We start from the raw sequence: 18,329 nt of genomic DNA, 5'->3' as shown, positions 1-18,329 counted from the left end.
GTCTGAAATGACCACATTTGCAGTGAATTCAGAGATACAGTATTTGTGTCAATTTCTCTGCCATTCTGCAATGATTTGGTGGTAATGACAGCCCGACAATAGAGGAGTTTGGAGGCTGATAATGATATATTGACACACCATCCAAGGATGTCTTAATTTTTTCTATTCTATTCTTATTTTATTTTTTGGACAATTGCGTGAAGGAAACACACTGGGCAGGACATTTTACGGTATAAAAATAAACTTGCTACGTGGAGAAACTGGAATTGTGCAGCCAGGTCGCCAAAAGAAAATGCTGGCATTGTATTTTTCTGTAAACAACAATTACATTACATTTTTACATTTCAAATGTATCATTGAGAAGTCGGAGGCTGTGGCTCTGCTAATCAGAGGATTGTGGTTCTATCTCTGGCTCCTCCAGCCCACATATTGAAGTAGCCTTGGGCAAGATACTGAACCCCAAAACTATCTTGCCCAAATTCATCTGAATGACTTTAACTGAGTAGCAGGTGCCTTGGCCACCAGTGTATGAATGTGTGTGTGAATGGGTCAATGTGACAACTTGGAAGACAAGGAAGGTGCTATTCGAGTCCATTTACCATCATATCCACCTTGCTAAAGTGACAGGAGGTAGAATGGATGGTGGATGGTGTCACCTAAGAGAGATGCTTGCTTATCTGCAGACAACAGTTAAGAGACCAAAAAACAACAAAACTGGTTACTTTTGCGTGAGACATCGCTGCATTTCCAGTTGGGATTGTGCCACCAAAACCAGTTATTTAAAGCCAAACTATTTTCCTAAACATAAATGAGTAGTATTTGAGCCTGAACCCCTATTATATCAGCACGGCCAATTTAGGCTTGGTTTGAAAAATTTCTGTTAATTGGATAATTTTCCTGCAAAAGAAGTGCAGAATTGGAAGTTTAAGCATGTTTTCCTCCAGTTTAAGCATTTAGAGCAGAAAAACTGCAGTGGAGATAAAAAAAAAATTGGGTGTTAACTATTCAATTAATCGCAAACTAATTTGATAATCAATCAGTTTGAGTATTTGAGTATTCCAATTTCTCTGATTCATGCTCCTTAAATGTGAATACTTCCTGGTTTCTTTACTGTATGACAGAAAACTGAATATCTTTGGGCAAAACAAGACATTTGAGGACGTCATCTTGGGCCTTGGGAAACACTGATTGATATTTTCACCATTTCACAGATCAATTAATCAATTAATCCAGAAAAATGAAAATAATCATTAGCTGCAGCTCGTCTGTATTAAAACCCACGGACTGAAACTTCAGAAATGTTTAATCTGATTCTTTTTAATAACTGTACCTGATTTTTTGTAATAAAGACTTCTGAAAAATGACATTTATTTAATAGCGTGTAGGAGAACACTGGATTTGAGCTGTCTTTCTGAATATAGCCTCAGGAGAGATCAACAACAAGGGAAAGGAAAGGGACAAAGACAGGCAGACAGTGAATAAGAAGAGAAGAGCACAGATTCCCACGGAGAAGCCAAGTGAAACACATAAAGAGTGCCGATAAAAACAAATCCCTGTACAATACGTTAGGAAGAATGCAGTTAAGGCAGTGTTGAGCAATTAGCCCCGTACCCTCTAGCAAAGATTCATGTTTTAAAAACATCAGGTGAAAAAAAAATTACAGAGTTTCAACGTCAGCAAAGACAGAATGACACTTAGTGGCTCTGCTACAGTGGTGATAATCATCTAACTGTTTTTACTGCGGGCGTCATGTTTCAGATTCCAGTAAAGCTGCTCAGAAACAGACTCTGTTCACCTTCAGGTACATTTGTAGAAATCTAAGTCATTAGAGAGGAAAGTGTTTCCTTAAAATTTGTCCATCTGGAAAATGTTACCTTTGGGTCATGATCCAATTCACGGTTAAATACTGTTCTATCTGCAGTGATGCTCCACATACAGTTCACGCTCTCCAGTCACACCCCACATTTCTCTGCTCATAATTTGTAACACTGTAAATTACACTTGGCAAGGTTATTATAATTAACAAAAACTTAACTTAAAACTAAAAATAGACCCCAATCAAGGATTTTTTGATAAAAGTGCAAACAGGAAATGGGGGCAAGAAAGTCATTTTATAAGATATTTTCAAGCATGACTCTTAATAATACAGATAAAAAGAAGATGGAAAACTGAAATGGATACAGACATACCACAGAACAAGTGGCAGGAAGTGTGTACCGGTGCACACTTAGTAACCAGTTCAAATACTTGGAGGGAATTCAGATGGAAGGGGGTGATGGGATTTTTTCAGACACCAGAAACAGTGGCTAAAATGGGCTCAACATACTCAAATAAATGTTGGAGAAACTGTGGCACACAAATTGGCAACCATACCTGCATATTTTAGACATGCACAGAGTTAAGTACATTTTGGGCAGAGATTTTTGAGGCACTCAAGGAAATATATTACCAAAATCTCACAAAAGACTAGAGGGTATCAACATTGGGTCTAACACCAGAGGACATTGATAGGAGAGCAAAAAAATACCTTTTACAAGTATTGACAACAGCAGATTTAAAATTAGAGTTACATTAAAAAAAGACAACTTTTTTGAACTCAGAAAACAGTTTTGAACTTTGACAATTCTGGTCAAAAATGTCAACACAAGCATGTGGAGGCATCGGTGCAGATGTTTATTTATATGTATTGTAATACGTACTCTGAACTTCTTAAATCTTAAAAAACTAAAACCAAAAGTGAAACTAACAAATACGAAACTAAAACTATTAACCTAAGAAAAAAAGTAAAAACTAAACTGAAATGAGCTAATCCCATCTGAAAACTAACTGAAATTAAAATTAAATGGAAATAAAAAATAATCATACAAAACTATAATAACTCTAATGTAGATGCACCTTTCTGTGCAGTTTTTTTTTTGCTTACAAATCATAGGATGTTTTTGCTACACTGCATTTTCATTCATGCCAAGCACAGTTATTTGTTATTTGCAAATCCCTTTGCACCAGCTCTACCTTATCAATCCTATTGCAGATACGCACTGAGCATTTTCTTCTTCTTTAAAAAGTTACAAAGTGATGCTTTGGCACTGCGAGATCATGTTTTCAAACTGTTTTCACATCTTTTTTATATTTAAATATCCTGAAATTGTTTCATGTTAATCACATGTAGCAGTTAATCAACATAATATTAACATTTTTATAATAATTTCCATAATATTTGTATAATCATACACAGAATTAACATGATGGAACTTTTTTGGATTTTTCTTGTACAAAAGGTGATCAGGAAATACACATTAACTTTACATAAACATAAATGTTTAAAAACACTTCAGTTTGTAATGGCATTTCATTTACCTGTTGCTCCTCAGCGAAGGGGGATTGTAGGACGTGAACTTTGTCTTCTATCAGCTGCCGTAGTTTGTCTAGCGAAGCAGAAAAGTCCTCTCTGTTTCTCTGGGACTCTGGAGACTTTAAAGAGGAGAGACAAACAGAATGTTTTATACACTTTCATCACAGTAACCCTCATACAGTACATCTGCCTCATGTTTCACAACCAGTAGATCTGGCAGCAACCAAACGCCACTGGGGAGTCTGATCCTATTGGCTGCTGATCGTGGTGCACACATCTTTAAAAAAAATACACTCAGTCACATGAAGTCTAAACGCGCACTTTGGTTGCAGAATGTTTGTCTGAAGGACATTCTGCAGATTGTTTTGCCTGAGTGTCTAGATGCCACCATCAATCAGAACTGAGGCAACACCCAACTGGTAAAACACCCTCCTCTGATTCACGAAGAAAGTTTTTCATTTGTGTGGAATGGAGAGGAACAGGAAGGATCGCCCTTCAGATTGAATTATGCTCCGCTGAGCAGCTTACTGCAGCACAGAGACGATATCCTTATTACCAGCACACATCTGAGATACAGTATAAAACAGTCGAAAAGCTTGTCAGCTGGATCAGTCAGATTCTGACAGAGAAAGAAATCTATTTGAAGATTTGAAGCACTAAAATACATATCCCATGATGCTTCAGGTCATTTGAGATGTAATGATTAAAGGGACAGTCATCCCAAAATCAAAAATACATATTCCTCCTTTAACCTGTCATACTATTATATATATCTAGAAAGATACCAAAATCAATCACAGTCACACCTGGTTTGAAATAAACTATTGTCCCCTTTAGCTAGACTGCAGTCTGTCAGCTGATCTCTAGAGTGATTATGTCCTGGAGACTTCCATGTCTACCTGTCAGTGGGCCAGGCGAGTGACAGGAAGCAGGGGGTCAAGTACAAACATTACGCTTTGCTCGTGTTTACTATGATGGATTACTTTACTCTGCAAAGGTCATGGTCAAAATCTGAATTAGAATAAGAAGCAGAAAATGAAGTAGAACCACAAAGTGTGTTATCAAGTGTGATATAAAAAAGGGAAACTAGGAAACCAATCTTCCCTTCTTATTAAAGAAGAAAGTATTTTCAACCTGGACCCTATTTTCCCATGTTTTTATGCCTAAGTGACTGATGAGAACAACAATTTTTGACATTGCTCCAGCGTTGAGCAAGAGGGCTGCATCTGGCAGCAGTGAAATACGCTGCAATGTGACCACTTGGAGCATTTGAGCATTGTCAATTCACTTCAACTAAAAGGGTTTGTTTTTGCCACTGACAGGCTCAGATTACTATTCTGTGTCTGATAACATTATGGAAAGTCGATACATCATAATATCGTGATATTTTTGTGTGCCGAGTATCGTTTTTTTTTATTATATATATATTTTTTTATTAATGATACAAATACAAATCAAACTTTAGGTAGCCCACTAGAATAATAAAATCAATTGCTTTTCAGTTCACGAGATACATTTTACTGCAAATAAAATGATTGAAGTGAGATGAAAAGACTGAAAACTTTGTCTTATTGGATGTTCCTTTGGGGACATATTTTTTTTTTTTTTTTTAACTAATTAAAAATAATAATTTACAGTTGAAAAAAGTTAATAAATCACAACATATTTTATCACGACATATTTAAAATTGCAATAATATTGTATTGTGACTGAAGTATCATGATAATATTGTGTTGTTGAGTCCTACTACAGAGACAGACTTTTTTTTGTTAAAGAGTAAGTTCCTTTTCGTTTAACCAGAAACAGCTCCGAAACTGCCACTGTCAAACCCACCAGATTTAATTGAAACAGTAAATTTAGCCTGTGTAGAGCCATCATATTTTCACATCTAAATGGGGGAATTAAGGATTTATTTCAACCCAACCAAGTTTGGTGATTTTTGGAACGAAAGAAAGACGAACCAAGACGGCCACTTTTGTGAGATTTATTATATTTCTTGTGACTTTGAATGCATTAATTAATCAACAACTTTCTTTCAAAACAAAATAGTAAAAGATGAAAATAAAAAAAACAGACAAGACAAAGAAAATAGTGTCCGAAAAGAAGTAGGAAGAAGTAAAAGTTATATGTCCATACCCCTTTCTTACATTTCTTCTTTTAACTCATATATTACCACCAAATTAAATAAATAAATAATAAACCCAGTTTATTTACAGTCCAAGTACCATCTAGTGTTACAAAATAAATATGCACTCCCCTAACACAACCTTTCCTCTTGTATATGTCTGCCAAAAATTTCAAGTCCTCCCCATACACTGAAATACACAGACTCGTCTTGGTTGTATGAACACACTGTTTTTTGAAATTATATAATATAAATTATAATTAAATATAATAAAATAATGGCGACAGCGATTTCGGGGCTGTTTGTTTTAAACAAAAAGGATCTTACTCTTCCACAAAAACATCTTTCTCTGTAGGGATCCTTTCCGTAATGTTGTCAAACACTCATAACAACAATCTGAGCCTGTCAGTGGCAAAAACAAGCACGTCTAGCACCAATTCCAACATTGTTTGTTCCCATTAGTCACTAAATAGGGTCCTGAAGTTACCTTTTAAAGCAAAAGTGGAGAAAACCTACAATATTTTTAAGTTGCTTTGAGCAGTTAAATGTCAAAATGCTCTATACCATGAGAAATGTTCAATATTATTCTGAGGTATTGGTAAGCACAATATCAGTCTGCCTACTGAACAGACTCTCAGCGGGAAGAAGCTTCCCACCCACCACTGTTTGAAAGCAACCACAGAGAGCCATTGTGAGCTCGAGCTGAAGCGGCTAACCCGGATGGCTCGAAAGTATGTTTTTATCCTAAAGGAGGCAATCAATCCTCATACACATATATGAAAACTACAGATGGACAGCAGGCAATTAATTCCCTCACTCGCCATGTGAGTGGATGCATTCACAACATGAGTGGGCTGGGTGTTCGTGACACACTGAGTCTGTGTTGTCTGATTAAATGCAATCAAAACAAGTCCATTGTGTTTTAATCCCTCTGAGAAAGATTACATGCATCGACAGGAGCTTGAGGGAGCAGAGAGGGATCTCTAGGATGATGGAAGTGAGACAAAAAAAAGCTCAATATACAGTGTTTAAGTAGCGTCTGGACCCAACAAAGTCCTGTCTTAAAAAAAAAAAAACTCATTATAAAGTAAAATAGTGCCTGATGAATGTGGGATGCTGTGATTCTCTCTTCGTTATTGTCGACCTCGTCTCCTTTAAATTATGTTTTCATACTGCAAATTTGTTTTCCTAATTACATTACCCAGCAAAAAGTAATTGGGAAAACAAGACGTACATGAACGTAATTTCTAGGCGACAGGGTTGTATTGTCAGAATCACATTACCTGACGTTGTCAAAGGTTTCTAAATTAAATTAAACACACACAAACATCACAAATTCTCTGAATCTGGATGACCACAGGAAAAAAGAAAGGATCCTTTAACAAACAACATTTCCCATAAGCCCAAGAGTTTGCAGGCTAAACGGCACAGCTTAACAAAAGACGCAAGTCAAGGGTGTCAGTGTAATAAGAGCAGGACAGAGAGGAGCGAAGGCTGCACAAGTTTAGGCAGCAGAGTTGAGTTTACTCATAAAACCAACTTACAGTGATGTCGCCATGCTAACGTGCTTGTAAATTTTCACAGGAGCTGTAGTTTTTTTGACTGCTTGGTGGCTGTATTGCACATATGGTGTGTGCCAGAGGTGTCTTATTTTAGCTAATTATCTAAGGCTTTACATCAGTGGTTCCCAGCTGGTGGGTTGCCATGGGTCCACTCTGAACGGACCGCGAGTGACTTGCGAACGTGTCAAATTTGTAAAAACACACTTTATTTTAAAGTAAAGTGAATTTCCAGCACATAGCTTACATTTTGAAGCGCTGCTTCCTGCTGTAGAGTGAGCGACTAACAAACAGCTACTTGACAGAGACAGCAAACTAGCTTGATGAAATGTCCGAACGCAAGTATGACACTGCTTTACATCAACCAAAGCTAGGCTAATTGTTGCGTCACGTTTGAATGTTTAAAATTACTTTTCAGCAATTCTCTTAAAGGAATACTTCACCACCAAAATGACCAATTGAATATTAGTCCTGCTGCGCTACCTTTAATTTGTCAGGGAAACGTTTTTATCGTATGCCTCCATAGAAGTTAGCGAACATATTGATTTATTGATTGATTGGGGACCACATTTAACAACAACAAAACTATATCAAAACATCCATTTACAAACTCTCGCACAACTTGCGCAGTATAATCCAGTATAATCCCAAACACATGCATTTTCATTGAACTGTAGTAGTGGAGTCTGGCTTTGAGACATCTGCTACAGTCAACAAAAAATGTGTGTCAAATGCCAATGTGTTGCACGCAAGACATTCTTAAAACAACAAAAATAATTTTTTGGCAAAGTCACCCAGTATTTAGGCTGGTTAACTGCAAGTCAAAGTCATTTCAAAGGATTAACATAGGTAAATTCTTCAAAACTAAAGTCTTACTGTATAACCCAAGATGAGCAAACTCTTTGCTACTTGACCCATTGTTTCAGCAGGAAAAGTTTAAAAAGATGACTAACTAAAGACTAACTTTATCTCACAATTTTGATGCTATTCCAAAGCCTCTGAGCTTTAAAATGTTTTTACAATACTCACTGCAGGACCTGAAGGGAGAGATGTGTTCATGATGGCAGACAGACCCAAAACTAATTTCCTGACTGAGCACAGACCACAGGGGGTTTCTTCTGTGTGCGTGTGTGTGTGTGTGTGTGTGTGGGCTGCACTACTGTGTACATGGAGATGACCCTAACTACAACCTCTCCCCGCTGACCAGAATGGACAAGCAGAGAGAGAAGGAGAGAATGTGAGTGTGCTGGTTAATATCCGGCCGGAGTTTGTGAGGGTGTCTGTGGTTGACTGATCAGTTTACTCAACCTCTCGTGTGTGTGTGTGTGTGTGCGCGCGCGCGCGCGTGCATGTGTGCATGCGTGCGTGCGTGTGTGCGTGTGTGTGTAAAACATAAAGGCCATGAATGAAGGGTGGAGTAGACCTAAACTTTTACATTGGTTAAATTTGACCTGTTCCTTGAACTGAACCAAACTAAAGAAAACAGGTTGAACTAAATACTTGGACAAAGAATGTGTCTTAATTCCAGACTACATTCTTTTAGTCTGTAGTATGTTTACACAGGAAAAAGTATTCTCAAAAAAAAAAAAAAAAAAAAGTTTGCACTTCATTTCCAGACACCCTTGATGAATGATCATTGGACACTATTATCCCACAATCCAGTGCACTGAATTGCAACTAACTCTGTAATTACATTGTGGATGGTGGTGAGCTGTGACATGTAGGAATGTCTTGGAAAAAAAATGGTAATAAATCTAAAATTTTGGTTTCTTTTGAAAGTGAAAATTGGCAGTAACATTCCAAAGTTGCTACCGTTTGATGCTGTATATTAATATTTATTATTTTAATTATTTCCTGTAAGTACAACACAGTAAAGTCTTTGTTTTCATACTCTTAACTGCAACTTTATAGACGCAGCAGAAACTCTAAAATCTTCCACTTCCATTACACAAATCTATAATCGTTGTCTAATTGTCCAATTTAAAGCTTTAAGAAGCACATCTATTGTTCCCCTAATACTATGAAACTCAATATAAACAAACTACAGCGAGGGAATCCAGTCATCAAGTCCCATCAAGTCGGCACTAAGCAATAATAAACCATGACAAAACCCAAGGCTGGGTTGGTTCACAGAGTTCCAGTCATCACCCCCCCAATCTAAGTCGGAGGAGTCCTAATTCTCACCCCAGGGTGTGTTTGGGTGGGGCCTGATGACTGTGGCAGATCGCCAAGTCAGACACACCCCGATAAGCAGGCAGGTATGAGGAGGGCGGAGCCTCGCCTGCATGTCTGTAGCTCTCTCTCTTTCTTTTTGTTGACTTTGTTCTTTTCAGGCCTTGTTTCTGTCTCTTTATAACAAATAAACACACACATGGAAGATTTTATGTAACAAGATCAAATCTACAACCCTTAGATCTACAACCCTGCCAGACGCTGCAACGATCACTGAATTGGCTATTCTTAGAGCTTTATCAGTAGTGATGCTAAAAATGTGGTTCGTCCTGAGGGTGACGGTAAAATCGAAAGGTTTCATTCTCTGGGGAGCAGGAAAGACAATGGCTAATTTCAGGGACAAGTGGCACATGTAGAAATTACTTCCTGTGGACTGAAGCTTGGAGCATAGCTAATACCCACTCTAAAGTGTAGTGTTGTATATTGATCAATTGCTACATATTGATTCTGAATATTTGAAACGGCATTTAATATTAATTTTCTGCAGTATCATTACAACGGCACCGACTGCGCTTTCTTGCGTCCTCTTATTGTTAATGTTTACTCCACAAATTCAGCTGTTCTCTGCTACTAACCAAGAAATGAGAAGTAATTTTGTCATGTTATAGCCTTGTAATACTTATATTTTGCAAAAATGTATGCCCTCAGTGTCAATTTTCCCCTGTAGTATCAAAAATGATATCAAATGTCAATATTTTTAGGCACTGTATACTCATAAGGTGTACAACAATATTCAAGGTATGTAGAATAAATACTACTCCGGTAGGGGTGAGATTACCTTTGCCGAAAACTACTTAAAGCTGCAATAATGTTAATACTTATGTTTTTTGGGTCAAATCTCAACAACAAGCTGAATATATTGGACATGTTTACACAGTACAATACATATTCCAGCCTAAAAAAGTTGTTTTGGCTTCAATGTTAGCCAGAGGAGTAAGAAAATAGGGATACATTTCACTTTCACATTATAATTGTGTTGTACTGTATCAACTCTCAAAAACACTGCCGATTTTAAATTAATAAAAGTTTACGGGCCTTTGAAACAGGCAGCTTATCAACACATTCTCACTCCGACCTCGTCACATATCGACGTTTGGTCATGGACTTTCCACATCAAGATACGATGTGTAAGGTACCCTGGGTGCGTTGGTTGTTGATGTTCTTGGATGCCGTGTCAAGTTCTCCTTGTTTCATGCATTGTCTGTTTTCAAAATACACTTCTGTTTTCACAGGAAATTTGCAGTTTGCATACAGTCTCTTTCAAAATAAATGCATGTCGGTACAACACCGCAAATTGGCTTAGAAATACACATGGATGGGTTTGGGCAACAAAAGCACTGGTTGGGTTAGGAACAAAGAACAGAGTTTGGCTTTATAGTCTTACTGAAGGCAAACACCTGCCTTCCGGGTAAAAGTCAGTGGCTGTTGGTCCGGCCCACCCTACCGGGACTTCTGCCACCTTAACTTTCTTGTTGTCCAGCTGCTAGCACTGCAATTGCAATATATCGCCATGCTTACACTATAGGAATATATCCCATTATATGTTACTGTAACCCCTGTATTATGATACGTATGGTAAGATTCTTGCCAGTACACAGATCTAATGTTAGCGAGCAGCTGTGTACTTCCAAATCCAGCAAAGACAGAGCAACATTATCTTTCCATTTAGAGTTGTATTTGTGTCCACATAATAATTGCTAGTCTGTAAGCTTATTTTGGTCTTATTTTGGTCTCCCGAAAAATATCTGTCTCTTTAGCTGCTAAATTAACTACTTTCTTCACAGTGAAAAAGCAGCAAATGTGGAGTCCAAACTAAATATTTCAGGACAAATACAGCTGATCAATCTGCAGGGCAGTGCTACTCATGAAAGTGAGACTCATTTTATATCATTTACCATAAAACTCTCTGAGGAAAGAGCCTTACAGTAAACTCCTCTCGTGTTTAATCATAGATCTTCTTCAGTAAAAGTAAAATCACACTGATAAGAAAGTCACTGTTCCCCCCTGAAAGACTCTGGCAGCGGCTCAGATGAGCGTCCCATTCTTTTCAGATGAGACACTGCTGACTCTCCCTGTTTGAACAAATAACACTATGCAGTCAGGTGAGGCAGCTTTTCCACCGGCAGGAAGTTATGACTCACTCGATCATCTTTGTCATTTACACAGTCTGTCTTCAGACTGTATATCCATCCTACTTGTGTGCAGACTTGGCTGTTTTGTCAAAGTTTTTTTTTCTTTTTTGTTTGGTAAATGGACTAAATCCACAGTACATAGCGCTTTTGTAGTCTTAGCGACCAGTCAAAGTGCTTTACCTATTCATAAAGTAGAGGCTACTTTACAAGGTGCTCATCAGATACCCACTCACTCAATTGGGGATCAGTATTTTGCACAAGGACACTTCAACATGTAGACTGCAGAGATCGAACTTCTGACCTTCTTCATGTTTTATTCATTTATACCATTTTATCGACATGCCCATCAGGTATGGATGGACAGTTAATTCCTATATATAATCTCAGTATATAAAATTAAACAATGGTAAATCCAAAAAAATCCAATCTATCATGGATGTTTGACTCCGTTTCTAAAATTCTAAATACATCAGAAAGCTTCGTATTGTTTCCAACATGTTCAGTCCTTATCATCCGTCCGTCTTATCAGAGGACATGCAATGTCATGATAAGGACACAAGTCATTACTCAGCAAACAGATCTGCGTGTGTTGAAGTTCATCAGGGAACTCCTACCCAGCATGCCTTGCTCATGACTCACAGCTGCGGTATGTCACCTTGTTTGCTGGTGCACTTTGATCCAGCAGCAGCTTTAAATTGGGGAGTGAACAGCAGGAGACGCCCTGCAGGCTCATTAACTGACCAGGAATGTTTCATCACAGTGGAGACAACTTTTTACTACAGCTCTGACTTTGCTGATATGTCGGAAATCACGTGAATATACACAAATGTCACATGAGATGCATTTCATATATATAAAAAAAGTCCAACATGAAATACAATGACTTTAAACTCAATGATTTTAAACTTTGCCAAAGCTTAAACCTATTAATGATGCAGTTTTTTTGTTACTGTGGGGAGCCACAACAATGAACCTTTTTTTAGCAGTACGTTATCTAGCACTACAACAATGCATGTATTCACATTTTTTCTTCTTGCCTTTGTCTTTACCAAAAGGAAATACACAAGGGAGATATGTGAGTGACTGTTTGCTATTTGTGAATTCAAAGAATCTTTGCCCGTGGCTTGTTAAACCCTTAAGGACTTTTCAAGGAAATTTCATGCAAAGGTGACAAGTAAAGCCTGTTCCTTGCTTTGTTTTGCAAATATCTAAAATAAAATTTTGAATGACAGGTTTTGTGACTACTTCTTTTTGTTGCACCCAAAATATTAAAAGCAAGATCAAATAAAATAATGATCAGTTTACTGTAGCATCTCTGTTAATCGCTTATTTCCAGGATAAACCCTTAATATGGGCATTCATGTGCTGCTGTAACAACCTGTAACAGGTTTTAGACTTCCCACCAGATGTTTGAACCTGGCTGCAGGGATTTGCTCCCATTCAGAAATAAAAGCTTTAGTAAGGTCCGACACATGTTGGGTGATAAGGTCTGGCTCGCAGTGGGTGTTCCAGTCCATCCCAAAGGTGTTGGATGAGTTAAAGAGAGGCGGTTGAGGTCAAGACAGTCAAGTTGTTCCACACCAAATGGGGAAATCATTTCTTCATAGACCTGGCTTTGTGCATGGGGGGTTTGCCATGTTGAAACAGGAAAGGGTCAAACACAAACTGTTGCCATAAAGTTGGAAGCACACTGTTGTCTAAAATATCACTGTAGCCCTAAAATTTATCTAGGGACACTGTAACTAAGGGGCCAAGACAAAACGTACACAGTTGTGAGCAGGGTTGTCCACATACTTTTGGCCACATACTGATCTCTCTGGAAACTTTGAGATCAGATAAAAGATAAAAGATAAAAAGATAGATAAGATAAAATGCTGTCTACTTGAGTTTGTACAAATAAACCCAACACTCACTGTCCCTTCCTACATTTTAAGAACAAGGCTATTTTGTCCTACAGGATTAGTAAATCCTGGGCCTAATCCAAACTGGATTGTGCCGTGTGCTTTGCAGTCGCATGCAGCTCGCTCTCTAAAGACACACCAGCCATATAACAGCAGAACCAGTTTGTCTGTATTTACTGATGCGGTGAATAAGCAACATATCAACTCTCCTGTATTTGCTCTCTCCCTCTTTGCCCCTCCCCTGTTAATTGAAGCAAAGCCGAACCAGTTCCTCTGTATTTAACAATTACACCCGTTCAAGATCACCTCTCTCTCTCCACACTATCATTATCATGCTTGTGTAAAACAGGACAAAACAACCAGTTTCTGCAGTCTCTGTGTTTGTTGGAAAGCACTCGCACAGAATATGTGTCGCGTTCCTCACATCGTATTCTGTCACCCTGCATCACTTTCTAAACTGTCTGCTCTTTGTCATTAAAATAAGGGGGAATTTGTGGAATTTGTGCATCTAGAGGAAGATGAAGTGAAAGGTAAAACAATTTCGCAACAGAATGCAGCTCACAGCCAAAGTTAGAGAGAATTTGAGTCTGAGGATTTTCAATTTTAATGCCGTCTTTTAAATATGGATGGTAAACTTTGCCAAAAACATGGCAATAAAGCAACACATACTCACTGCCAGTGGCTCATTACGTCAAAATATGACGTGCCAGGTACCCTCTTACATCAGTTTTGGACATTCAGCATGTCAAATTACACTTGTTATATGCATCATCTCTTCTCAAAATAAAAATCTAATCTAACTTAGAATGTGGGTAGAAAGACTTTGTTTTAAGGTTTACTTCCTTACGTTTAGGCAACAAAGGCAAGCAAAAAATTGAGGTTAATTATAGGTAGTAGTAGAATCTTTATTTCGAACATAAATAAAAATAGAACAAAATGTAGGTGATCAATAAGGTAATCAGTCATACAAAATAAAAATAAAAAACAATCATAGTAACAGAGGTAAATATTTAGCATTTGAAAAGGAGTAGGTAAAAGTTATGCACTTATCTTGACCTACCCCTTATTTCAAGTAAGTTTGCTACAATTAAATATAGATTCAGAGATGCATATTAGCATGCATACATACATAATCATAATAGGTTAAATTGTGTGTGATCAGTTGGTAACCTTGTGGAACTTTGAGACTTTTAGTCAAGGGGATAGCAGATGAACTGGACATTTAGTTTCCAATAAGGACATAATAATAAATAACATTTACTGGGGTCCAAATGGAGTTTCTTCTTTCCGGAAAACTTTCAAGAAATTTAGAAGGCTGAGAAAAAACATCATGGTTGGGCTGAAAAATAGGAAGGTCGTTTCACTGTAATATAAAGTCACGTGACACAAGTCACTCACATAGTGTGCTAAACATACTAGCACACCACGTCATTATTCAAACAGCTCCACTGACTTTTGGTTTCACATTGGACACGAACAGAAGGCTCACGGGTGGAAGTCCAGAGTTTGTTTGACCCATCCACCTCCCCAACCTACCCTTCCTGTGCAGATTTTCTTGCTCTTTATATTACTACCATCCAGAGTGTCAACAAATGCCGTCAATAGGCCACTGACCCAGCATTGGTGGCCTACTTGACCAGTTGAGAGTGAGACTGGTGAGACTGGGTTGGATAAAGGGCAGTTAATAAAAATAATGAGACATGTTCTGGTTACGTCCCTTGCACATTGTGTTCATTAGACTGATTAATGGCATGTTTTCACAGCGTTCAGGTATTACCACAGGTTATTTTAGTTTTGGCACAACGCAGGTCTCACCACCACCCAACCACATCCTCCCACACACACACATACACAGGTGTGCAGGGCTGGGTTCGCAACCGACTCACAATGAGCTCCTCCTAAACTTACCCAGAAAATGATTAAATGTCTGTCATCAATCAGGCAGACAAAATGGGAGACAGGTTAAATAACACAGAGACAGAGCAGGTTGACATGTAGACAACCAAACATCTAAGAGGAAGATAGATATTCAAACAGGTATATGTTCACATATTGTCATGCTATTGAATGCCCAATTGTCTTCACCAACAAAGGACAGGGTCAGCCGTTTGTTAAAAAACTTAATATAACCTATTAATCAATCTATCTGCTCTGATGTTAGGGAGAAACTCTAAAGCCATAAGTCATATATTGTTTGATTAACTGTATACAATTTCAGTAAATCTCCAGCTCTACTGTACACAAAGGAAGACATGTGCCTGCAGACAGACAGTAGAAAGATGTGCAGATAATAACGACTCCCAAACTCTTTCACTTTCTCATCTCTTAGTTACTTCCATAACTAGATCATCCGCAAAAACAACAACAACAACAGCTACTCTCCAAGCACTGCAGCCCCCACCCAGCACCCACCCAGCCTGCACCCACTCGGCCCTCCGACGAGGCTTAATGAGTAATAAGCACTGGGTGACCACAGTCTTGGAGTCAAGCCAACTTTCCCAGATGCCAAATTGAAGCCTGGAGGTACTGCATAATGCAAAACAACACTCATTAAAACTTGGGAGGAAAAAAACAAGGAGCTATAAAATGCAAAAATGCACTAAGATGCATTTCAGGAGAAGCTTGGTGGCACTTTTGAAATGACTGAGATGAATAATTAGGACTCTCAGGCGTCCATTAGCAGGAGAAATTACAAGATGTACAAAATGGGCTCCAAAACACACTCATGACCCTAAAATCTAAACCGTTTGGCCTGAACATTATGTCGAGGTGGGGAATGTGAGCTTTGGAAAGACTGATGAAATGGAACGAAAGGCTTTCACTGCAGAAACATATTGAGAGGCATTCAAATGAGTTGAGTGAGATAATACGTCAGTTTGCAGTTAAAGTCAAGAATAAGTGTATGTGTTTGGGAAAAAGACAATTAAGGAACTGTTGACTCTACCTATGTTATACTGCATGTACATTTTCTTCTTAGTATCTATTTGTTTTTTTAAAAATGTAAAAAAGAAATCTAATAAAATAAATACATTATTATACCATAACAAAATTTCATATATATTAAAAAAAAATCCATATCACAATATCTTGTTAAAATCCACTGATGATTAAAAAAAGCGTAACAAAACACACTTGTGTAAATCAGTAAATATGTAAACAGATGTTAACATAATTTAAACCTCCAAAGAGTACTAAACACCCACACAATGCCAAGGTCAACGCACTGAACAACTAGACTATGAAGTGTTGAGTCCTCTCAATGCCATACATTGTTCCTATGGTGAAAGAGAATGTAACATCCAGCGAAAATGGTTTTCTTTGCTAATTTGTACTGAGCTTTGCACAAAAAAGGCAAAGACAATGGGACAACTCTGCAGAGAGAGTTGGAGGAGAGTGAACTTTTTAGACTGGAGGAATAATAAATACTGGTCACTAATGACATACCTCATTTTTTCTTTATTTACTTGTTCTTGTCAGCAAGTTTTTAGTTTTTCTTGAAAAGGTCCCAACTCCAGTGGGAAAAATCCTAATAAAGTATATTTAATGCCAGTAATGGGCAGTAAATCGGACTGGAGGCAAATGATAAAACAGGACAAACTGTAAGGCTGTACCCGACTCAAAAACATGCCTGTCAAATCAGATGAAGTTGTTCGATACAAATATTTGACTATTTGAGACCCTGTGTCCTCATATAGGGACATTACATTTTGGGTTTACTGGACCTTATACTTCATTCTGCTTAACTCAGACCTGTTGTCCTTGCTCATGGACATAAACAAGATGGCAGCCATTTCTGCCAAGTCAGTCTGTGGCCAATCCAGAAACAAAAGTGGACAAGGTTCAAAACTTGATCAAATTTTAATGTTTAAAAACTTTTTCAATTATGTTTAATAACATTTGTAGTTTGATATGGCAACAAATTTGACACATCTATTAAAAAAGACAGGTGCATTGGAGAGAGAAGACCAAAAAGTTGCAAAGGGACTTCCGCACACTGTCTACGTAACTTGCAATAAATAATTGTTTTACGACTTTTCGGTACTAGACTTTCATCAGGCAATCAAGGCGAAATCTCCCCAGAGACATATGACGCACCAGCTGGCAAGAAAAAAAATGGGTGTTTGACTTGAAGGAATCTCAGTACAGTGAGGGGTCTCTGAATGATGATACAAATCTCCGACTTTCAGGTGGCAGCCCTAACAAACTGCGTAATTTTTTTTTTTTATCTCCTGATTGTCACATTAACTGAACCAGGAACAGACTCAAGCCAAGAAATGTGATGTCCAGCATAGCTACAATTCACTTTACAATCCTAATTTATGTTGGGAATAATTCACATTTAAGGATTTTTTAAGGATTTTTTTTTGCTTTCTTGCAAAGAGTCATGAAAAGATTGACACTACTTTTTATACCTGTGTGCTAAATACAAAGCTAAAGCCACCAGGCGATTAGCTTAGCATAGCATGAAGACAGGAAGTAGGATCAAACAAACAGTAAATAACTTGTTAATTGCTTAGGCTAAATTTAGAAATGTTGGTAGACAGGTTTGTTTAATTTTGGACAGAGCCAAGTCGACATTTCCTCATGCGTGCAGTCTTTCTAAGCAATGCCACCTGGCTGCTGTTTCTATTGTTCTGTTCAACTAACTCTCAGCAAGAAAGTTTAGTAGATTAGCACACTTTATCATGCGTGATCTTTGAATTAAACAAAGCTACATGTCTGAAGGTTGTTGAGGCTAATAGGTAAAAGAAAAGTTGTATTGAAATGGATGGAAACTAAGAAACAAGATATTCAAGGAGGCAAAGTTTGTTGAATCTCCTGTGTAAGACAGTGAAAATATAGAGTGTTTTTGTTATTGTTATTAGTGAATATTGGGTATTCTGGGATGTGTGAATGTCTCAGTGCCTTCAGTCTTATGGCCTGAGTACTTAAATTCAAATCATCTGGAGGGGTTATATAAAGTACCATAAATCTGTAAAGTTCAATGCATTCCAGGAGTTATTTCATGTAGACGTACTCCTGCTTCTG

At 37.8% G+C, this 18,329-nt stretch overlaps 1 protein-coding gene across 1 annotated transcript in view; it reads right to left on the bottom strand.

The window, feature by feature from the left end:
* LOC117269689 (uncharacterized) overlaps positions 1-18,329 on the bottom strand; it is an 88,364-nt gene that overhangs the window by 47,462 nt on the left and 22,573 nt on the right. The window contains exon 3 of the mRNA XM_078162363.1: positions 3,358-3,471. Within this exon, the coding sequence (XP_078018489.1) occupies positions 3,358-3,471 (114 nt within the window). The remainder of the gene's footprint in view (positions 1-3,357; positions 3,472-18,329) is intronic.

Source organism: Epinephelus lanceolatus, chromosome 19, assembly GCF_041903045.1.
Source record: "Epinephelus lanceolatus isolate andai-2023 chromosome 19, ASM4190304v1, whole genome shotgun sequence".
Lineage (NCBI taxonomy): Eukaryota > Metazoa > Chordata > Actinopteri > Perciformes > Serranidae > Epinephelus > Epinephelus lanceolatus.
The sequence above is the reverse complement of the archived record's forward strand: the minus strand, read 5'-3'. Positions and strand labels throughout refer to the sequence as shown.